At 36.8% G+C, this 20336-nt stretch overlaps 1 protein-coding gene across 4 annotated transcripts in view; it reads right to left on the bottom strand.

Annotated features, from left to right (window-relative positions):
- Nucleotides 1-20336, bottom strand: part of SHOC2 (SHOC2 leucine rich repeat scaffold protein) — an 89886-nt gene that overhangs the window by 47282 nt on the left and 22268 nt on the right. For all 4 annotated transcript variants that reach the window (XM_066239099.1, XM_066239100.1, XM_066239098.1 and 1 more), the window contains exon 2: nt 17884-18819. In XM_066239099.1, coding sequence (XP_066095196.1) covers nt 17884-18586 — 703 coding nt within the window. In that variant the 5' untranslated portion in view covers nt 18587-18819. The remainder of the gene's footprint in view (nt 1-17883; nt 18820-20336) is intronic.

Genomic DNA, 20336 nt, shown 5'->3' with positions numbered 1-20336 from the left:
ATAGTTTTGAATGGATAGACTGGAGAAGGCAGAATTAGGCATGAAACAACATAAAAGTCTACACTGAATCAATAACAGTGGATGAACAGGCCACCACAAGAGCTACGACGAGAGGTGGGGGAAAAGCAATAGCAATGTAATAAGAATAGTGATTCTCAAGTTATATATGATGAGGCCCTGGCCAATTACCTCAGTCAGTTAAGAGTAATGCCCCAAAACCACAAGGTTGGGGGTTTGATCCCCAGTACACACATGGGAAGCAACCAATGAATACATGACTGAGTAGAACAACAAATGAATGCTTCCCTTCTCCTCTTCCCTCTCTTTTCTCTCTCCCTTCCTATCTATCTCTGTTAAAAAAAAAAAAAATTAAACTGTGGCTGAATAGCTCAGTTGGTTGGAGCACTGTCATGGAGCACAGAGGTTGCTGGTTTGATTCCCAAGTAAAGGCACACACAGAAACAGCTCAATGTTCCTGTCGCTCTTTCCCTGCCTCTCTCAAAAAAGAAAAGACAATTATATATGATGAAGGCTCAGTTTTGTGGTTTTGCTTTTTTCCCAATTTGTTGTAAGCCAGTATTTTGCAAAATACAAAATCACATGCTTGGACATCTCAACACTGTTAAATTGTTATACAAGGTTCTAAATGCTTACTTTCAATTTCTAGGGTTTTTTTTTGGTTTTTGTGACAGAGACAGAGAGAGACAGAGAGAGGGATAGATAGACAGGAAGGGAAAGAGAGAAGCATCAATTCTTTAATGCAGCACCTTAGTTGTTCATTGATTGCTTTCTCATATGTGCCTTGACCGGGGGCTACAGCAGACTGAGTGACCCCTTGTCAAGCCAGTGACCTTGGGCTCAAGCTGGTGAGCCTTGTTCAAACCAGATGAGCCCACAATCAAGTCAGTGACCTCAGGGTTTTGAACCTGGGTTTTCTGCATCCCAGTCCAACGTTCTACCCATTGTGCAACCGCCTAATCAGGCTTAATTTCTGTTCTTAACTTGTGGCAAACTGGTAACAAAAAAATTGGTAGTCCACACTTGTCTGATGAATAGGCCACACCTTGACTACAACTATAACAAAGGAAAAAACTCCTGATTCTTAAGATCTTGAACCTTGTTAACAGAGAAGATAATGATGAAATCAAAAGCGAGAAATGAAATCTGAAAGGAAGAAAACTTTTTAGTAAGAAGTTCTATTTTAATCATACTGAATTGGAGATACCAGTGAGACATCTAGGTACAATATCTAATGGTTAATTAGGAAAATAAATAACATATACAAGTATGAAGAAAACATAATCATGATAGAACATTTTTGTCTGAAAGAGGAGTTGGTGCTAACATCCCCAGAGTCAAGTATTAGGCTTCTGGCTAATGGTAATGGTGGAGATCTGGATAAATTATTTAAACTCTGAATAAATTATTTTAAAAAACACACACACTATAAAAGCATGTAGCAAGACCAAAAGCAGGTAGAAACTGGAGGAAAGTCAACTCTTGCAAAAAGAGAACTGTGATAGGTAGATTTTTGAGATGGCCCTAATGACCTGGTACCTCACATACACATCTGTATACTTTGTGTAATTACCCCTCCCTTTGAGAGTAGGCTGAATTTAGTAATTGCTAAAAGCATGGCAAAGGAGATGAGGTGCTACATCTGTGATTAGGTTACAAAAGACTGTGATTCCATCTTGCTAGCACTCTATTACCTTCTCAGCCTGTACCTTTGAACGAAGCAAGCTGCCATGGTGGAGAGGACCATGTGGCAAGAACTGAGGGTGGTCTCCCGCCAGCAGCCAGTAAGAAACTGAAGCCCTTAGTCCAACAACCTGCTAGGATCTGAATCCTCACAACCAACAAATGAGCAGATGATACCCCAGCCCTGGCTATCAACTCAATTTGAGAGACCCTGTGAAAAACTCCGAATCAGAGGATCCAATTAAGCTTTGCCCAAGTCTGAACCAAATAATTGTAACCGAATAAATTAGTGTTGTTTTAAGTTATTTTTTCATGTAATTTGTTGTACAAAAGTAGATAACTACATAGGAATCACACTGGGTGAAATCCACATTTGTAAGGCTTCATCAAGTTACTCACAAATCTGCCTATGGAAAATTAATCTCAAGTAAAAACCCAGAGTTCTATTAGCCTGAGAAGCCAGAGGGCAGGTACGGAGTTACAATAGTGCCTAGTCGTCAGGGTTGTATATACCCTGGAAAGGAGGAAACTACCTACAAGAAACTACGTACAAAGAATGAAGTTCCAAAATCTGCATATACAAAACCCTCCAATTCTTGACTGACTCCAAAAATACACCTATAGGAGAAAAAACTGAAAGGAGCCCAGGTGGAAAACAACAGCTAGTGGGTTTAAAAGAACCAAGCAGAAATTTTGACAGCTGTCATATGTTGTAGGTAATATTTTGGAATTTCAATCCTGCCAAGTAAGAAGTATCAGAAACAAAAATCCCAAAAGGGCCATAGCTAAGCGTAAAGACCGCATATCTCAAGATGAAGGAATTTGCCCTGAGTTTAAGGACATCGCCAAATAGAACCACCCTACGAGAGCTAAATCCAAAATTCTATGAGATCAAAGTTTCTCAATACATAGTCACTTAGTTTGCTACCAGAATAAAATTTAACACTTTCAAGAGGACAACAACAGAATCCCTAGTCATTATAATATCATCCATTTATACTATACAAGAGTTTCTAGACTGACTTCCATTTCTGGAAATGATACAACTAGAAAATGGACAAAATACAATGGTCCCTCGTATCTACAGGAGATATGTTCCAAGAGCCCCAGTGGATGCCTGAAACCACAGATTGAATAAAACCCTATATATAGGCCCTGGCTGGTTGGCTCAGTGGTAGAGCGTCAGCCTGGCGTGTAGAAGTCCCGGGTTCGATTCCCGGCCAGGGCACACAGGAGAAGCGTTCATTTGCTTCTCTACCCTTCTCCCTCTCCTTCCTCTCTGTCTCTCTCTTCCCCTCCCGCAGCTAGACTCCATTGGAGCAAGGATGGCCCGGGCACTGGGGATGGCTCCTTGACCTCTGCCCCAGGCGCTAGAGTGGCTCTGGTGGCAACAGAGCGACGCCCCAGAGGGGCAGAGCGTCGCCCCCTGATGGGCGTGCCGGGTGGATCCCGGTCGGGCGCATGCGGGAGTCTGTCTGACTGTCTCTCCCCGTTTCCAGTTTCAGAAAAATACAGAAAAAAAACCCCCTATATATACTATATTATGTTTTTTTCCTATGCATACATACCTATGATAAAATTTAATTTATAAATTAGGCACAATAAAAGATTAACAACTTATAGTAAAATAGAGCAATTACAATATACCATAATGAAAATAACACAAATATGGCCTTTCACTCTCCCTTTCAAAATATCTTACTGTTACTGTACCATACTCACCTTTTACTTAAAGGAAATACTTCACAGCTTCTCTTTGGCAAATCCGAATTGCCAGCATCGCTACTCTTGCACTCTGGGGCCATTGCTAAGTAAAAATAAGGGTTACTTAAACACAAGTACTGCAATACTATGAAAGTCCATCCATCTGATAAACAAGGTGGCTACTAAGTGACTAATGAGCAGGGAGCGTATACAGACAGCATGGATACACTGGAAAATTCACATTCTGGGTGGGACAGAGATTTCATCACACTACTCAGAAAAATGTGCAATTTAAAACTTATGAATTATTTATTTCTGGATTATTCCATTTACTATTTTCTGACTGCAGGTCAAACTGAAACTGGGAAAACAAAACCTGGGTAAAGGCAGACTGCTCTATCTGAGAAAATGGTAGAGAGCAGACAACAGCCATAAATGGCTGTGATCATGAATATAAAGGAAAGAAAGTATGTGAGCATACACAATTGCCCCACATAATTGCCTGGCACGATCTAGGCCATAAAAAAGGCAGGGAAGGAACACTGAGTTGTGGCAAAAGATTTGAGTTTAGGAACGGCCAAGTAAACGGAATATTTTAAGCAGAATTTGAGAGATAAGAGAGAAACAGATCTGTGCACTATGCAGAAAAGTTCCTTTCAGTCTTTGTTAAAGTATTGATTTGCATATATGTGAAAAGAAATTACCAAAGGTTAAGCAAAAAACCAGCAAAAAGCAAGCAGTAGCCAATAAAATTTCTGGCAGTCACAAAGACTGAGAATAGTCTGAATTCCTGCCAGGCAAAAAGAAAAGACCTCATAATGTACAGTGCCATCAGGGAGATTCCTCAGAAAGGTATCAATTTAGTAGTGTGGGCTAAGTGAGATCTAGACTAAAGGCTGCTCTGAAACAGCCATAACGAAGCTTAAAAGCCAGCCACAGAAGGATCAAACTGACTCCAAGTAACTTGACAGTATGCCAAAGTTCAGCACTATTTGAAAGAATACAACAAAATCTTAAGGCCCAAAAATGTAAAAATTATAATGCTGGACATCCAATTAAAAATTTCAAATGGTCAAGCATGCAAATAAATAGAAAAATATCACCCACAGGCAAGAGAAAAATCATTCCATAAGCTAGAGAGAAATAAACGAGATGACAGAACTAGAAGAAAGACATTGAAAAAGCTCTATATGTTCAAGAAAAAAAAAGACATCCAAATGGAATGTATTAAAAGTACAATATCTAAAACTAAAATTTCATTGCATGAGATTAATAATAGATTTAGACATTTATAAAATGACATCTAGTAATAAAAGTATTTCAGTAGAAACAAGTTGAAATAAACACACACCAAAAAATAGACCATTAATGATCAAAAAGACAATATAATATATGATATGTAATACATATTTATGACATATAGAGACCTAGAGTATAAAAAAGCACTGAAGGGGCCAAAATAATAAAAAGGAAATTTTTCAAAAAATAATGTTCAAAATCTTCCCACCTTTAATGAAAACTGTAAACCCACAGATCCAAGAAGTTCAGAAAGTCCAAGCAGAAGAAACATGAAGAAAACCAAATAAAAGCACTTTGTAAACAAACTGCTAGAAACCAGGCATAAAGAAAAAAATATTTAAAATATGCAGAGGAGGGAAAAAAAAGAAAAAAAAATGCTCTCCAAGGGGCCACAAAGGGAGTCTCCACTCTTCCTTCTTACTGAAGCAGCTCATTGGGAATGCCTTTTGAACCTCAACCATGTTAGAAAAGGTTTGCTGTTTAGCAAAACAGTTTTACAGAATTTGACATGAAGGCAAGCATCTTCCCAGAAGTGTCAGAGAGCACAGATGTCAGTGAGTGTAAGCAAAAGAATGACATGAGAGAAAAATTCATCATGATTATAAATAGGGTCCCCACCCATCCTGCCCACTTACACCAACAGCCACTGACCAGCAGACACACAGTCAGACATCTAGAGCTGAACTTGAATCAACAAAAACAAACTACAGGGCAGTGCCTCCCACAGCCAAAGGAGCACACTAATTGCCCACCTTGCCGCTTGTCAGAATGTAGGCTTTTTGCTTCAGTGAGTCTGGAGTGGAGCCTGAGAGTCTTCATTTCTAACAAGTTCTTCAAGAATGCTACTGCTAATGTGGACCAGGAGGGAAACTGGCATAGAATGCCAATAATTCTATACACACAGTGGACCCATGAAACCATTTCCATTTTAATAGAATAATGACTCCTTTTTAAATAGGCTCCTTCCCCTCTGTGGAATGTTTTAGGTGTAATACTGCCTGAGACTGGGGGTTTGTCTGAGAAGACACCCACAGGCCTGGGATTCCATATGCATATGTTTCATTAAACATGTTTCATTAAACAAATGTCTCCACGCCCTCAAAGACAAACAAAAATAGGAGATATAGCCTTAAAATATGGAAAAGAAAAGATATCAAACTAGAATTCAAAACCAGGAAAATAGCTTTCAGAAACCCAAGCTAAATAAAGGCTTTCAGACAAACAAAAGCCTAAAGAATTCACTATGAGAAGACCACATTTCAATATATATTAAAAGAAGTTCTTTGCACAAAAGGAAAGTATCAGATAGAAATTCAGATCTACAAAAAGAGCACTGAAAAGTGCTCAAAGTGGTATACACATGGGTAATTTTTTTTTTTTTTACATTTTAAAATCTTTTTAAAAGATAACTGAAAAGGACGATATGTCAAAAGGCTTGACTTCAAGAGTCTATAATCACCAAAGCTGGAACAATCTGAGCAATAAAATGATAAAAATAATACTAAATTGAAACCTATAAAATAAATAGGTCCAGATTTATGTAAATTAAGTAACTGAATAAAAAAATAAATAGGGAAGAAGGGACAGCTCTTCCTTATACAAAAATTTCAATTAATAAATGCAAAAAATAAGGGAAATAAAAAGATCACCATTCAAATACAGTAATAATTGTTTCAGGGAACATCCACCAATGGATGCTAAAATTAGTGAGCAGAGATTAATGCACAACCTCAAGCTAGTCATGAGAAAACATTACAAAAACAGAAGACTTAGTGATATAGATGTATCACTAAGGAGTACTCTTCCAAAGCATCAATGTCATGAGAGAAAAGGAAAGATACTTAGCATTTCCAACTGTCAACAGCTGGAGGAAACTACAGGCAAGTGACTATTAAATGTAATGGACTCTGAAACAGAAAAATGATTAGTGAAATCAGAATAAAATTTGTTTAGTTAAGAGTATTGTACCAATGTTAATGTCTTGGTTTTGATGATTGTACAATGATTAAGTAGGATGTTACCATTAAGGGAAGCAGGGTAAAGGGTATTTGGGAACCCTCTGTACTTGTTTTGCCACTTTTATGCAAGTCTAAAATTTGTTAAAAATGAAAAGCTTAAAAATGATACAGTGTAGCCCTAGCCAGATATCTCTGTTAGATAAAGCATTGTCCTGTAGCACAGAGGTTGCCAGTTTGAAACCTAGTCAGGGCACATTCAGAAACAGATTGATGTTCCTCTCTCTTGCTCTCTCTTTCTCTCTCTAAAATCAATAAAATAAACATTAAAAAAGATATAATTTAAAGCAAAAGCAATGGCCATGTATTATTCTGGGATTTATAATATATGAAGTAAAAATAAAGGATAATAACTGCACAAACAATGGGAGAAATAGAAGTGTTTTATTGTAAGAATCTTGGGATATATGTGAAGTTGTATTTTATGTGTGTGTGTGTACTGTATTTTTCTGAAGTGAGAAGTGGGGAGGCAGAGATAGACTCCCACATGCGCCCAACCAGGATCCACCCAGCACGCCCACCAGGGGACGATGCTCTGCCCATCTAGGGCGTTGCTCTGTTGCAACCGGAGCCCTTCTAGCATGGAGCCATCCTCAGCGCCCGGGCCAACTTTACTCCAGTGGAACTTTGGCTGTGGGAGAGGAAGAGAGAGAAAGGAGAGGGGGAAGGGTGGAGAAACAGATGGGTGTTTCTCCAGTGTGTCCTGTCCAGGAATCAAAGCCGGGACTTCCACATGCTGGGTCAACGCTCTGCTGCTGAACCAACCAGCCACGGCTGTATAATATTATTTTAATGTAGACTCTGTTGAGTTCTAATACATACTGTAAATACTAGAGCAGACACTAAAGAAAGTAACAAAGATGTATAGCTAATACGCCCACAGTTGAGATAAATGGAATTTACAAAAAAATCCAAAAGAAGGCAAGAAATGCAGGGAAAAAAAGACTAAGTTACAAATGGCACAAATAGAAAATAAATAGCTAGATGGTAGGTTTTAACCCAATCATATTAATATAGTAACTATATTAAATGTAAATGATATAAACCCTTCAATTAAAACAAAAACTATGAAAACAGGATAATAACGCACCACATTATTTGCTGTCTATAAAAAAACCATTACTTAAACATAAAGCCACAAAAAAATAAACATAAAAGGATAGAAAAATGATATACAATGTAAGCAACAATCACAAGGAAGCTTGCTTGAATAGCAGTAGTTAATACCAAAATAAAATATAATTTAGAAAAATAAATATTCCCAGACGACAGACATTTCATAGTAAAATGTCACCTCATCAAAAAGGAAGTAAAATCCTAATTATATATACAACTAATAACGAAGTTTCAAAATATAAGAAGCAAAAAGATAATAGCACTAATGGGAGAAAGGCAAATCTATTATAGCTGAATATTTCAATACTCACTTTACACTAATTGACAGATAACCGACAGGGATATAAAAGAAATGAATAACATTATCCTTATGTGACCTTGTTCCAAAAAATAATAGCATAATGCACATTTTTCCAACTGCAAATAGAACATTTACCAAGACAAACCATATTTTATAAATCAATAACAAGAAGTACCTGAATACAACTCTCAAATACTTAAGACACTGAACAATTCACTTCTAAATAATACACAGGAAAGAGAAAAAATAATGAGATATTTTGAAAATATTTTCAACTGAACAATAATGAAAACAGAACATAACAAAATTTGTGTGCTGCGTGAAAATAGTGCTTGGAGGTGGATTTATACGTATAAATGCTTATACAATTGACTCTTGAACAATGTGGAGGTAAGGGACACCAGCCCACATGCAGTTAAAACTCCAAATACAACATTACAGTCATCCCTCAGTATCCACGGGAAACTGGTTCCAGCATCTCCATGAACGCTAAAGTCCTTTACATAAAATGGCATACAATGATGCACAGTTGGCTCTTGCCATCCCTGTATTCCTAAACATGGACTGAAAATACTGTTTTCTATCTGCAGTTGGTTGAATCCCTGAATGCAAAACCCACAAATACAAAGGGTCAACTGTATATTTATTGGAAAAACTCCACATGTAAATGGACCCAAACAGTTAAATCCATTTGATTCAAGGATCAACTGTATAAGGAAAAGAAAGGCTTGAAATAAATCTAACAATTTAATAAAGTAGACAAAGAAAAGCATATTAAAACTTATGGACTAAAGTATGTATTAAAAAGCAGAAAACATAACAAAAAAACACAGAAAGATATCAGAAAAAAACACCAAAAGCAGGGGTTTTTTTTAAAAAAAAAAAAGACCAATAAAATTGATATACCTATAGCCAGACTGATCAAGCAGAGAAGAGCCAAACTACCGATATCAGGAATGACAGAGGGACATGATTACATGTATTCTAGATGTTAAAAGAACAATAAATAACTATTTTGAACTTTACGCCAAAAAAATACAACCATTATATAAAATAGACAAATGCAGCCATGGCCAGTGGCTCAGTAAGTAGACAAAGCATCAGCCCAGCGTGTGGACGTCCTGGATTCAATTCCCGGGCAGGACACACAGAAGAAGATACCATCTGCTTCTCTCCACCTCACTCTCCGCCTTCTCTCCCTCTTCCCCTCCCAGTGGTTCAATTGGTCAGTGGTTCAATTGGTTTGAGCATGGTCCCAGGCACTGAGGATAGCTCCATTGGAGCGCATCAGCCTCCGGCATTAAAAATAACTCAGTACTCGAGCATCGGCCCCAAATAAGGTTGTTGGGTAAATCCTGGTCAGGGCACATGTGGGAGTCTGCCTCACTATCTCCCCTCCTCTCACCTAAATAAAATAAAATAGACAAATACTTGGACAGATTCAAACAAGTAGAATTCAATTGGGGGAAAAAAACAGAAAACTCAAATAACTCTTATTAACTAAGTTAAATTGGTGATTAAAACCCCTCCTACAAAGAAAACCTTAGTCTCAGATTACATAACTGATAATTCTTCTAAACATTTGAAGAAATAATATTAATTCTACACAAACTCTCCCAGAATATAAAAAGAGAACACTTGCCAACTCATTCAATATGAAGCTAGCATTACTCTAGTAGTAAACAATAAAAAAAAGAACTACAGATTAATATCCATAATGAATATATATGTGAAAATCCTTACCAAAATTTTAGTAAATGAAATCTAGCAAAATATTAAAAGGCCCTATTAAAATATACCTCATAGGCACTCAAATATTGGTAAATACCGTTTTGTTAGTTATACTATCATTTGACTCTCCATTAAGGATGCTTAGATTTTTTAAATAACTCTTATTTCTGAACTTACAGGAATATTTTCAAATAATGCGTTTAGCTTTATGAAAATCACATCAAGTCTTACTAAAATACATTTATTTGTAAAACTACATTAACAAGGAGTAGAAATAGCTGTCACAGAAGCTTGAATAGATTAGGGACTTTAGTGCTTACTTCAGTAGCACATATACTAAAAAAGATTTAGGAACTTAGATCAGAAGTTATATATTATTTAAATTTGTATTATAGGCTTAATTCTCCCTTTCACTGCAAAGAAGACTTTAGTAGCTCTTCTAAGCAACTGCTTCTGCAACTTAGCAACATGGACAACAGCGCCCACATGCCTTTGAGTGAGTAGCATGCTGTTGTTGGAGCACTATGATTGCCCTATTCTCCATACCTCAGTAGTACCAGAAGTCAACGGTATCCTACCAAATCCCCTCAGATAGCTTAAGTGCTATTTTTTTCTATTCTCTCCCTGCCTTCTTTAGCAATTCTTTTTTCAGATTTCTATTGTTTCAATGAAAAACCTGACAATTTCATAACTAAGTTTTCAGTTCATTTCTAGGTCTCTAAGATTTCATACTGAATCTTAGTCAAAAAGTTATTTATTAACAACTCTGAATTTCCTTTCCTGATTTTTCTTGCCAAATGAAGTTACACATTAACAACTGTACAAAATACTCAAATGAGAGCATTAAAATAATGTTACCTGGACCATGAAAGTAACTGTATCACCCCTAAAAGCCTTGGGAAAATTTCAAAAATTTTAAGGACTAAGGGTTACAATTTGAGTTAATATTGAAACATGGGTAACAGTACTAGGCTTCATTAAATTAAGTTCAAGACACATTTATTAAAAACCGATCATTTATTACATAAAACAGTTCATAGAAATTACAATAATTGGGAGTTAAAATCTCTAAGATCCTTCAACTTTAAAAAAAATGCTCATTCTGTTCTTTGTATTTTTATATAGACATAATTATTTATATATGTTCATTTATACTTTTTTAAAGACTTTATTGATTTTAGAGAGAGAATAGAGAGAAAGGGGGAAGCGCAGGAAGCATCAACTCACAGCAGCTGCTTCTCCTATGTGCCTTGATGGGACAAGCCTGGGGTTTCAAACTGGTGACTTCAGCATTCTAGGTCAACGTTTTATCCACTGTGCCACCACAGGCCAGGCCATTTATTATATATTGATTGCATATTACTTGACATAAAATGTAACACTTCAGTATAGTAGGAATTTATTGATTTTTATTTCAATAAATGTTACTGAGTCAAATATAAGAAAATTGCTTATTTTATTTTCTCATATATCTGAATGCTTTGAGAGTTGTTTAAATGAGTAAAAATGATCTAGGTTCTCAAAAAGCAAACACTTTTACTTATCAAATCATTTTCTTAAACAAAAAAGGTTATTTTGACAAATTCATGTAGAATTGTATACTACATAAATAATGTAGCATTTTATTGAACATACAATATAGAAATAGATTTTTTTAATAAGTTCTCTAACTTAGTTATCTTATAAAGAATAATTCATTAGGCAGAAACTTTAAAGAAAGTGGAAAATTCCTAAACTAGGCAATAATTCAATGAAGGAAAATAAACTGTAGGAATACTAGCAAGAGACAAAGATAAAGTTTACTTCTGGTTTCAAAGAGTAAACATTTCTTTCCTAGAAGAATAAAATTCTGTACAACTTGAAACATTGATCCACAAAAAACAGCAGTAACTAAGGTTTCCCTCGACTTAACACAAAAAGACATGCCTTATGCAAATAAAGAAAAAGTAAATGAACATTACCAAATGCAGTTTTTCTGGCTACTCTCCAATATATTATTATCTGTGGCTCTTCATATGCTTATATGTACCATCTGTTCAGTATCCTTTTAACTGTTTTCGGCCAATATTCACCAGGTGAATATTTATCACGTATCAAATCACATGGCATTACACAGTGTGTCCGTAAAGTCATGGTGCACTTTTGACCGGTCACAGGAAAGCAACAAAAGACAATAGAAATGTGAAATCTGCATCCCAGTTTCTGTAGGATGTGACAGCATATGCGCACGCGCAGATGATGATGTAACAACATGTATACAGTGGAGCAACCCACGGCCATGCCAGTTGAGATATGGACAGTACAGAGGAAAGTTCAGTGTGTTCTGTGGCTCACTAAATTCGAATCCATGACCAAAGTGCAATGTAAATATTGGCGTGTTTATAACTAAGCACCACCACATAGGAATAACATTACTAGGTGGGATAAGCAGTTGAAGGAAACCGGCAGTTTGGTGGAGAAACCCCGTTCTGGTAGGCCATCAGTCAGTGACGAGTCTGTAGAGGCTATACGGGATAGCTACCTAAGGAGCCCTAAAAAATTTGTGCATGAGCCCACATCGAACTGCACTGCATAGGTATGAAACTGGGAGAGTTTTCCTTTTATTTGGTGCAGATTTCACATTTCTAACGTCTTTTGTTGCTTTCCTGTGACCGGTCAAAAGTGCACCATGACTTTACGGACACACTGTATTAATGCTTAAACAGAGAAAATGTTCTTTTAATATAATTTCCCTATAAGGCAGCAGCACAGTACAACCTTGTGTAATAGTTAAATTCCAAATATATTATTTAAACTAAATAGTCACTATATTTCGAAAACTTGTAATTTCTCACATTCCTCAAATATACTGAACACATATGAATGTATACTATAAACCTAATATATATCTATAATAATGTGAATCTAATATTCATAAATCGAAGTTTAACAAAATTATAAATTCTCCACTGGGTTTCAGCCAATTATATCAAAGGTGTGTAACACTTTTACAATGTCAAATTTGGGGTCTGGTGAGGTAGCTCAGTTGGTTAGAGTAGTGGTCCCCAAACCCCGGGGTCGTGGACCAGTACCGGTCCATGGGCCATTTGGTACCAGTCCGCAGAGAAAGAATAAATAACTTACATTATTTCCGTTTTATTTATATTAAGTCTGAACAATGTTTTATTTTTTAAAAATGGCCAGATTCCCTCTGTTACATCCGTCTAAGACTCACTCTTGATGCTTGTCTCAGTCACGTGATAACATTTATCCGTCCCACCCTAAAGGCCGGTCCGTGAAAATATTTTCTGACATTAAACTAGTCTGTGGCCCAAAAAAGGATGGGGACCACTGGGTTAGAGCAATGTCCAAGGTTGTAACTTCAATCACAGGTTGAGGGCACACACCAGAATCTCTCTCCTTGTCTCTCACTAAAATCAATCAAAAATAATTTTTTTAATTTCTAAAATGTCCCACTTCCATCCTACTTGATTTCTGTGCCTAGATCTTATATTGAAGATGATTTTATAGATTTTATTTAAAAAGCAGTAAAGGGGTTCTGGCCACCTGGCTCAGTGGTAGGTTGTCCATCCGGCGTGTAGAAGTCCTGAGTTCAATTCCCAGTCAGGGCACACAGGAAGAGCAACCATCTGCTTCTCCACACCCCCCTCTTTTTCTCTCCCTCTCCCACAGCCACAGCTTGACTGATTCAAGCACAATGGCTCTGGGTGCTGAGGATGGCTCCGTGAAGCCTCCACCTCAGGCGCTAAAAATAACTCGGTTGTGAGCATGGCCCCAGATGGGCAGAGCATCGGCCTCAGATGGGGTTTGCTGGGTAGGATTCTGGTAGGGGTGCATGCAGGAGTCTGTCTCTCTATCTCCCATCCTCTCAACTTGGAAAAGAAGGACAAAAAAGCAGTAAAGGAAGATCTGCATCACAAAAAATAAATATTTCTGTCTTTCCTTTACAATAAAAGATAGCTTTCAAGATTTAAGAAAAAATATATAGTCATCAGGGAAGTGCAAATCAAAACCACAATGAGATACCACTTCACACTCATGGAATAGCTATAATAAAAAAAAATTACAAGGATGTTGAGGATGTAGAGAATTGGAATCCTCACATGCTGCTGCTGGGAATGTAAAATGGTACAGGAAACAGTCTAGTAGTTCCTCAAAATGTTAAACATAGAATTACGACATGACTCAGTAATCCCTCTTCCAGGTACATACCCAAAAGAAATGAAAAACAAATGTACAAACAGAAATTTGTACAAAAATTTTCATAGTAATTTTATTCATAATAGCTACAAAGTAGAAACCAACCAAATGTTCAAAACAACTGATGGATGGATAAATAAAATGTAGTATATTCCTATTATGAAATATATTCAGCAATAAAAGGAAATGAAGTACTAATACAGGCTTACAACCTGGATAGAATTTGAAAACAGTATGCTAAGTGAAAGAAGCCAATCACCAAGACCATATTTGGTATTATTCCATTTATTTGAAATGTATAGAATAGGAAAATCAATAAAAACAGAAAATAGATTAGTGTTTGCCTAGGGCTAAGGGTTTGAGAGAAAATAGGGGTGGGGTGACTGCTCAAGAGTACAGTTTCCTCTGGTGTGATAAAAATGTTCTAAAATTGTGATGGCTGCACAGCTCTGTGACCATGCTAAAAACCATTGAATTTTACACTTTAAATGTGTGAATTGTATGGCGTATGAATTATATCTCAATAAAGCTAACATCCTCCTCACCTCAAAAAGAAAGAAAATCTAATGCAATGGCTTTCAACTGCAGCTACATATAGAATAAATCAACTTATGCTTTAAAAGTACAGATCCCCTAGAATTGCTCGACTTCTAAATTATCTATGAAGGGGGACCCACTTTAGACTAGTGGGGAAAATACAGTGAGACCAAGGCTCACATTCTGACTCTGACAACTAACTTCTAGCTGCATGATCTTCAGTAAATTATTTAATCTCTACATTTTCAGTTCTTTCTTTAGCACAATGAGGGGAGAAGTACCTATTTTACTTGGGTTACTGTAACAATATAATGAGACAATATGCTTAAATATCTAAATGCTCAAGAACTGAAGTAAATTTAAAATCCCATGAAATATAGTAATTCCTTGCTTGAGAAATGTGTGTTCTTAATTCCCAGGTAATTTGATAACATCTCTGTGGAGAAAAAAATCCTTAGAGAGAGACTTCATATGAATTAAAGCTAAAGTTTTAGAATGGGTAGAATACATACACAAAACAATAAGAACAAAGGCAGGGCCTGACCAGGCGGTGGTTTAGTGGATAGAGTGTTGGACTGGGATGCCAAGGACCTAGGTTCAAGACCCCGAGGTCGCCAACTTGAGCGCGGACTCATCTGGTTTGAGCAAAAGCTCACCAGCTTGGATGCAAGGTCGCTGGCTCGAGCAAGGAGTTACTCAGTCTGCTAAAGGCCCGCAGTCAAGGCACATATGAGAAAGCAATCAAAGCAATCAGTGAACAACTGAGGTGTCGCAATGCACAATGAGAAACTAATGATTGATGCTTCTCATCTCTCTGTTCCTGTCTGTCTGTCCCTGTCTATCCCTCTCTCTGTCTCTGGAAAAAAAAAAAAAAAAGAACAAAGGCAGGAAATAACTTTTTTTTTCATTATTCAGTGAGAGGAGGGGAGGCAAAGACAGACTCCCCCATGCGCCCAGCCCAGGATCCACCTGGCAAGCCCACCAGGGTGTGGTGCTCTGCCCATCTGGGGTATTGCTCCGTTGATCAGCAATTTAGCTCTTCTTAGCACCTGAGGCAGAGGCCATGGAGCCATCCTCAGCAACTAGGCCCAACCCGTTCCAATCAAGTCATGGCTGCAGGAGAGAAAGAGAGAGAATCCAGAGGGGGAGGGATGGAAAAGCAGATGGGTGCTTTTCCTGTGTGCCCTGACCAGGAATCGAACCCAGGACATCCACACACCAGACTGATGCTCTACCACTGAGACAACCAGCTAGGCTGGGAAATAACGTTTTTTATTTCTATATAAAAAGTCAGCATTTCTTTCTCCAATGGCCTATACAGCTATTCCAAAATGAGCCATAAATACAGGTCAAATTTTGACTGAATCTGGTATAAAATCAAAAGTCTTTCAACAACCACCTCTCTGTATGCATGCCCACATAGAAAGGAACATTTCCATTAAAATTCCTGGGAATATTTTAATATCTCAGTGGTAAGTCATACTTTGCAAGTTCAGTGCATAGCTTGAGAAAATCTATCATAGATTTTCTAAGTACATTTAATTTAAAATTAAATTAAGATTTTTAAGTATCTGGCTGGGGTCAAATGTAGTAAAACCATACCTAAAAGTTAAACTGGAGCTTTTTCAAAAGTAGATTAAAATTTCTAAAATATACACAGATTATACCTATACATAGCTACAAAGCCTAAAAAGAGAAAGTTTCCTTTATCACCCACTACAAGACCAATGGCTCAAATATTTAATTCACTTGTTTTATTCAGAATAAACTGATCTTTCATACAAAAGAAAATTTTCCTTAAAAAGTTACAGTCAATTTTGTCAATTTGTAAAAAAGATCCACAAAGATAATACCTCATCTATTTCCCAAAATTTATGCCAATGGTTTACCATATTCAAAATCTTTCTAAAAAATTTTTCATAATTAAAAATATCAAGACAATAAATCTATTCTGACTTGTTTACACATGTACATTCCCTATTTTTATCTTAGTACTATTCTTTTAAAAACATTTCCTTGTTTTAGTAAAATTTAGTTTTATATACAAAAACTGGAATGAAATCTAGCAAGATGCTAACAGTGTTGCATTGCGACTTTTCTTCTACTTTTCTGTTTCCTTGGATTGTTCTTAACAAACATGAGTACCTTAAAATGAAAAAACATTCTTCAATTTTCATATGACATTGCTTTTTCACAACTGCTCTGTTATGCTAATCTTTTGTAATAGAAAAGGGTTGTGAACTTAAAAAAACACTTTTCAGGTAAAAAGGGAAATCAGCTTGGCCTGTGTAGCAGAGTGGATAAAACATCGACCTGGAACTCTGTGGTCACCAGTTCAAAATCCTGGCCTTGCCAGGTCAAGGCACATATAAGAAGCAACTATTACCCTGGCCAGTTAGTTGGTTCAGTGGTAGAGCACCGACCCTGCATGTAGAAAGTCCCGGGTTTGATTCTCAGTCAGGGTGTAAAGGAGAGGTAATCATCTGCTTCTCCCCACCTCCCTCTTCCCCTCTCCCCCCTTCTCTCTCTCTCTTCCCCTCACACAGCCATGGCACCATTGGTTTGAGCATGTTGTCCTGGACGCAGGCGCTGAGGATGGCTCATGGAGCCTCCACCTTAGGTACTAAAAATAGCTAGGTTGCGAGTGGCCCCTAGATGGGCAGAGCATCAGCCCCAGACAGGGGTTGCCAGGTAGGTCCTGGTCAGTGCACATGCTGCATGCAGTCTGTCTCTGTATCTCCCCTACTCTCACTTTAAAAAAAAAAAAAAAAAAAAACAAAGGCAACTATAATGAGTTGATGCTGTCCGCTCCTCCACTTTTTTCCTCTTTCTCTCTCCATAAAATCAATAAATAAAAATATTTAAAAAAAAAGAAAAGAAAATCCGACAATGGGAAAATGTAGCCTTAATGGATGTAATAATATTACATGTGTAAAGACTTTAAAAATAAGTGGCAATAACTTAAAAATTAGGCAAATATATTTTTTGCTTCAAATTCACTTTTTCATCAATGAAAATGAAAGCATGTTAGGTTTGAGTGAAAAAGGTCTAATTATATTTCTATTCTAACTCTCTTAAGTCTATAAAATATCTAAAACCAAGTACTATTACTATTGCTAAAACTGAACAAAGTAAACCATCAAGAAGATGGAATTTAGAAACCCCAGCTATTTTCAGGCAAGTAGCAGATATTTTCTGCTAAGGAAAAGCACTCAACTAAATTAAATTATTGAGCATAACAAATACCACAAACAACAATAGTAAACCAAGGCCTCTTACCAATTTCAGCAGGTAGTTGTTTGATTTTGTTCTCTCGAATGCTAAGCATGCTGAGTTTTGACAGGTTTTTGATGTCCTTTTCCACAGTAGTTATACGATTAAAGCGAAGGTAAAGGGTGGTGAGAGAATCCAGCCTGTACACCACTGAAGGAATTTCTCTCAGTTTATTATGCCGCAAATCAAGCATCCGCAGCTTCTTCAAGTTATCAAGAGAGTCAGGCAAACTAGTAAGTGAATTTTCACTTAGAGCCAGTGTCATGAGATTTACTAAATAGCCCACTTCTGCAGGGAGAGACTGCAATTTGTTGCTATATAAATAAAGTTCTGTTAATTGAGTCAACTCTTTGATTGATGATGGCAATATGTGTATAGACCTCTTAGATAAGTCCAAACGCATTGAGTTCTCTTCCCGACATTTGTTGAGCTCTTTAATTACCTCTGCATTGCTAGATTTTTTTCTAGTCCCGGGTGCTGGATTTGGCCGTTTAATCGTATTGTCAACTGAAAAAGCCACCCCTGGTTGGGCAGCACTGGAGTCCTTTTTTCCATCTTTGGCATCTTTCCCTTTGGTCTTAGGTTCTTTTTCTTTGCTCTCTTTCCCAAAACCTCCAGAGGCTTTTGCCTCCTTTTCTCTTTCCTTGGCTGATGGTACTTTGGGATCTTTCTCTTTAGAGTCTTTTTCTTTTCCTAAACTACTACTCATGGTGACTCTAGCTTGGGCAAAAACTACATGAACTCCTTTTATTCTAGTGCCAACAACAGTAATTGGAATAAAGATGAAGAGACAAAAATCCTATGGATTCAAAAAGGTGTCAGCTGGAAGCAGTAATCACCATGGAGTAACAGCCATCGGTTACATGTTGGATCTATTCCCATTTCTGATCATTCATTCCAACTGGTAAATTGTGCTGGTCAATCAAGGGTTCATTAGAATTCCTGAAATATAATATACAGAATATTAATACTTTAGATTGTAATTAGCAAATGAGCTCTGAAAAACAATCTTACTAACAATTGTCATTTTCCTATGATTTTTTATAGTAAATATTTATCACTTATGCAAAATCCTTTTAAAAACTACAAAAATGAATAAGGAAGGATCTATTCTCAAAGAATGTATAGTCTTAACAGGAGAAGTAATATATCAAAGTACACAAGTTACACAGTACAAAACTATGTTAATAGCAGAAAAGGGGGAGAGTCACAATAGCATTTAATGTTTGAGTATATTCTATGTATAAGCACTATTGCAATAAATTTACAAATATTAATTCATTTAATACATTTAACAGCCCTATGAGATAATTTGTTATCACTGTTTTATTCACAGGAACACTGAGGCACAGAAATATTTTAAGTAACTAGCTTTGTAATCTTGGAAAGGTGACAAGAGCTGAGATTCCAACTAGGTAGTATGTGTATCCAAAGACTATGTTACTAACCACTACACTGAAGTTGTTCTGTCTGTAACTAATTACTAGAGAGCTTTAAGTAACAGGATTTCAAAGGTGGTGATGATAGAATGGAGAGCAGTCTGCTAAAAGAACAAAGTTAGCAAAGTGAAATATGTGTAGAGAACAGCAAATAGTTTAGGAAAAAGGTCATTAAGAATCTGCACTTAAATAAGCACTCCAGATGCAGGTAGATCTGGGGGCCACATTTCAGAAACAGTAACAAAAAGCAATCTTCAATTATCTTCAATTATGTCTATATTCTAGGAACTAAGAAAAGTTAAGACTCTTAAGGGTTCTTACAAGTAGAAAAAGTTCCCAGGTACAATGACTCACTAAAGCAATCCACAAAGGCTGAAAAGAGGAGTAGAATCTTTGGGAATTAGTCATCCCTAAACATTTCAAAATTTAAAATACAATTTTTGTTTTGTGACTCTATGATTAATTTTATAACTAACTGATCTTTATTTTGTACTAGGATTTAAAGATTAAAAACAACCATAACATCTTCCCTATTTGCTTAAGAGATTAAAAAGATGCTAATAAAATATTAAACCACAAAAAGTATGTTAGTCTAAGTCAATGATTTTCAACCTTTTCCCATCTCATAGCACACATAATTACTAAATTCTGCAGCACACCAGAAAATATTTTTGCCAGTCAGACAAAAAAAAAAAGTATAATTTATTATTTATTCACACCAAATGGTTATTGTGTTGGCTGTTATCATTTTTTTATCTGACAATCTAAGGGAAAAGAGGTCAGTGCCCTTGACTAAATAGTCAGGTATTGCACGTTTTAAAACAGGGGTCCCCAAACTTTTTACACAGGGGGCCAGTTCACTGTCCCTCAGACCATTGGAGGGTCGACACATACAGTGCTCCTCTCACTGACCCCCAATGAAAGAGGTGCCCCTTCCGGCAGATTTCACATTTCTATCATCTTTTGTTGCTTTCCTGTGACCGGTCAAAAGTGCACCATGACTTTACGGACACACTGTAA

The sequence above is a fragment of the Saccopteryx bilineata genome, chromosome 7 (genome assembly GCF_036850765.1).
Source record: "Saccopteryx bilineata isolate mSacBil1 chromosome 7, mSacBil1_pri_phased_curated, whole genome shotgun sequence".
Taxonomy (NCBI): Eukaryota; Metazoa; Chordata; class Mammalia; order Chiroptera; family Emballonuridae; genus Saccopteryx; species Saccopteryx bilineata.
The sequence above is the reverse complement of the archived record's forward strand: the minus strand, read 5'-3'. Positions and strand labels throughout refer to the sequence as shown.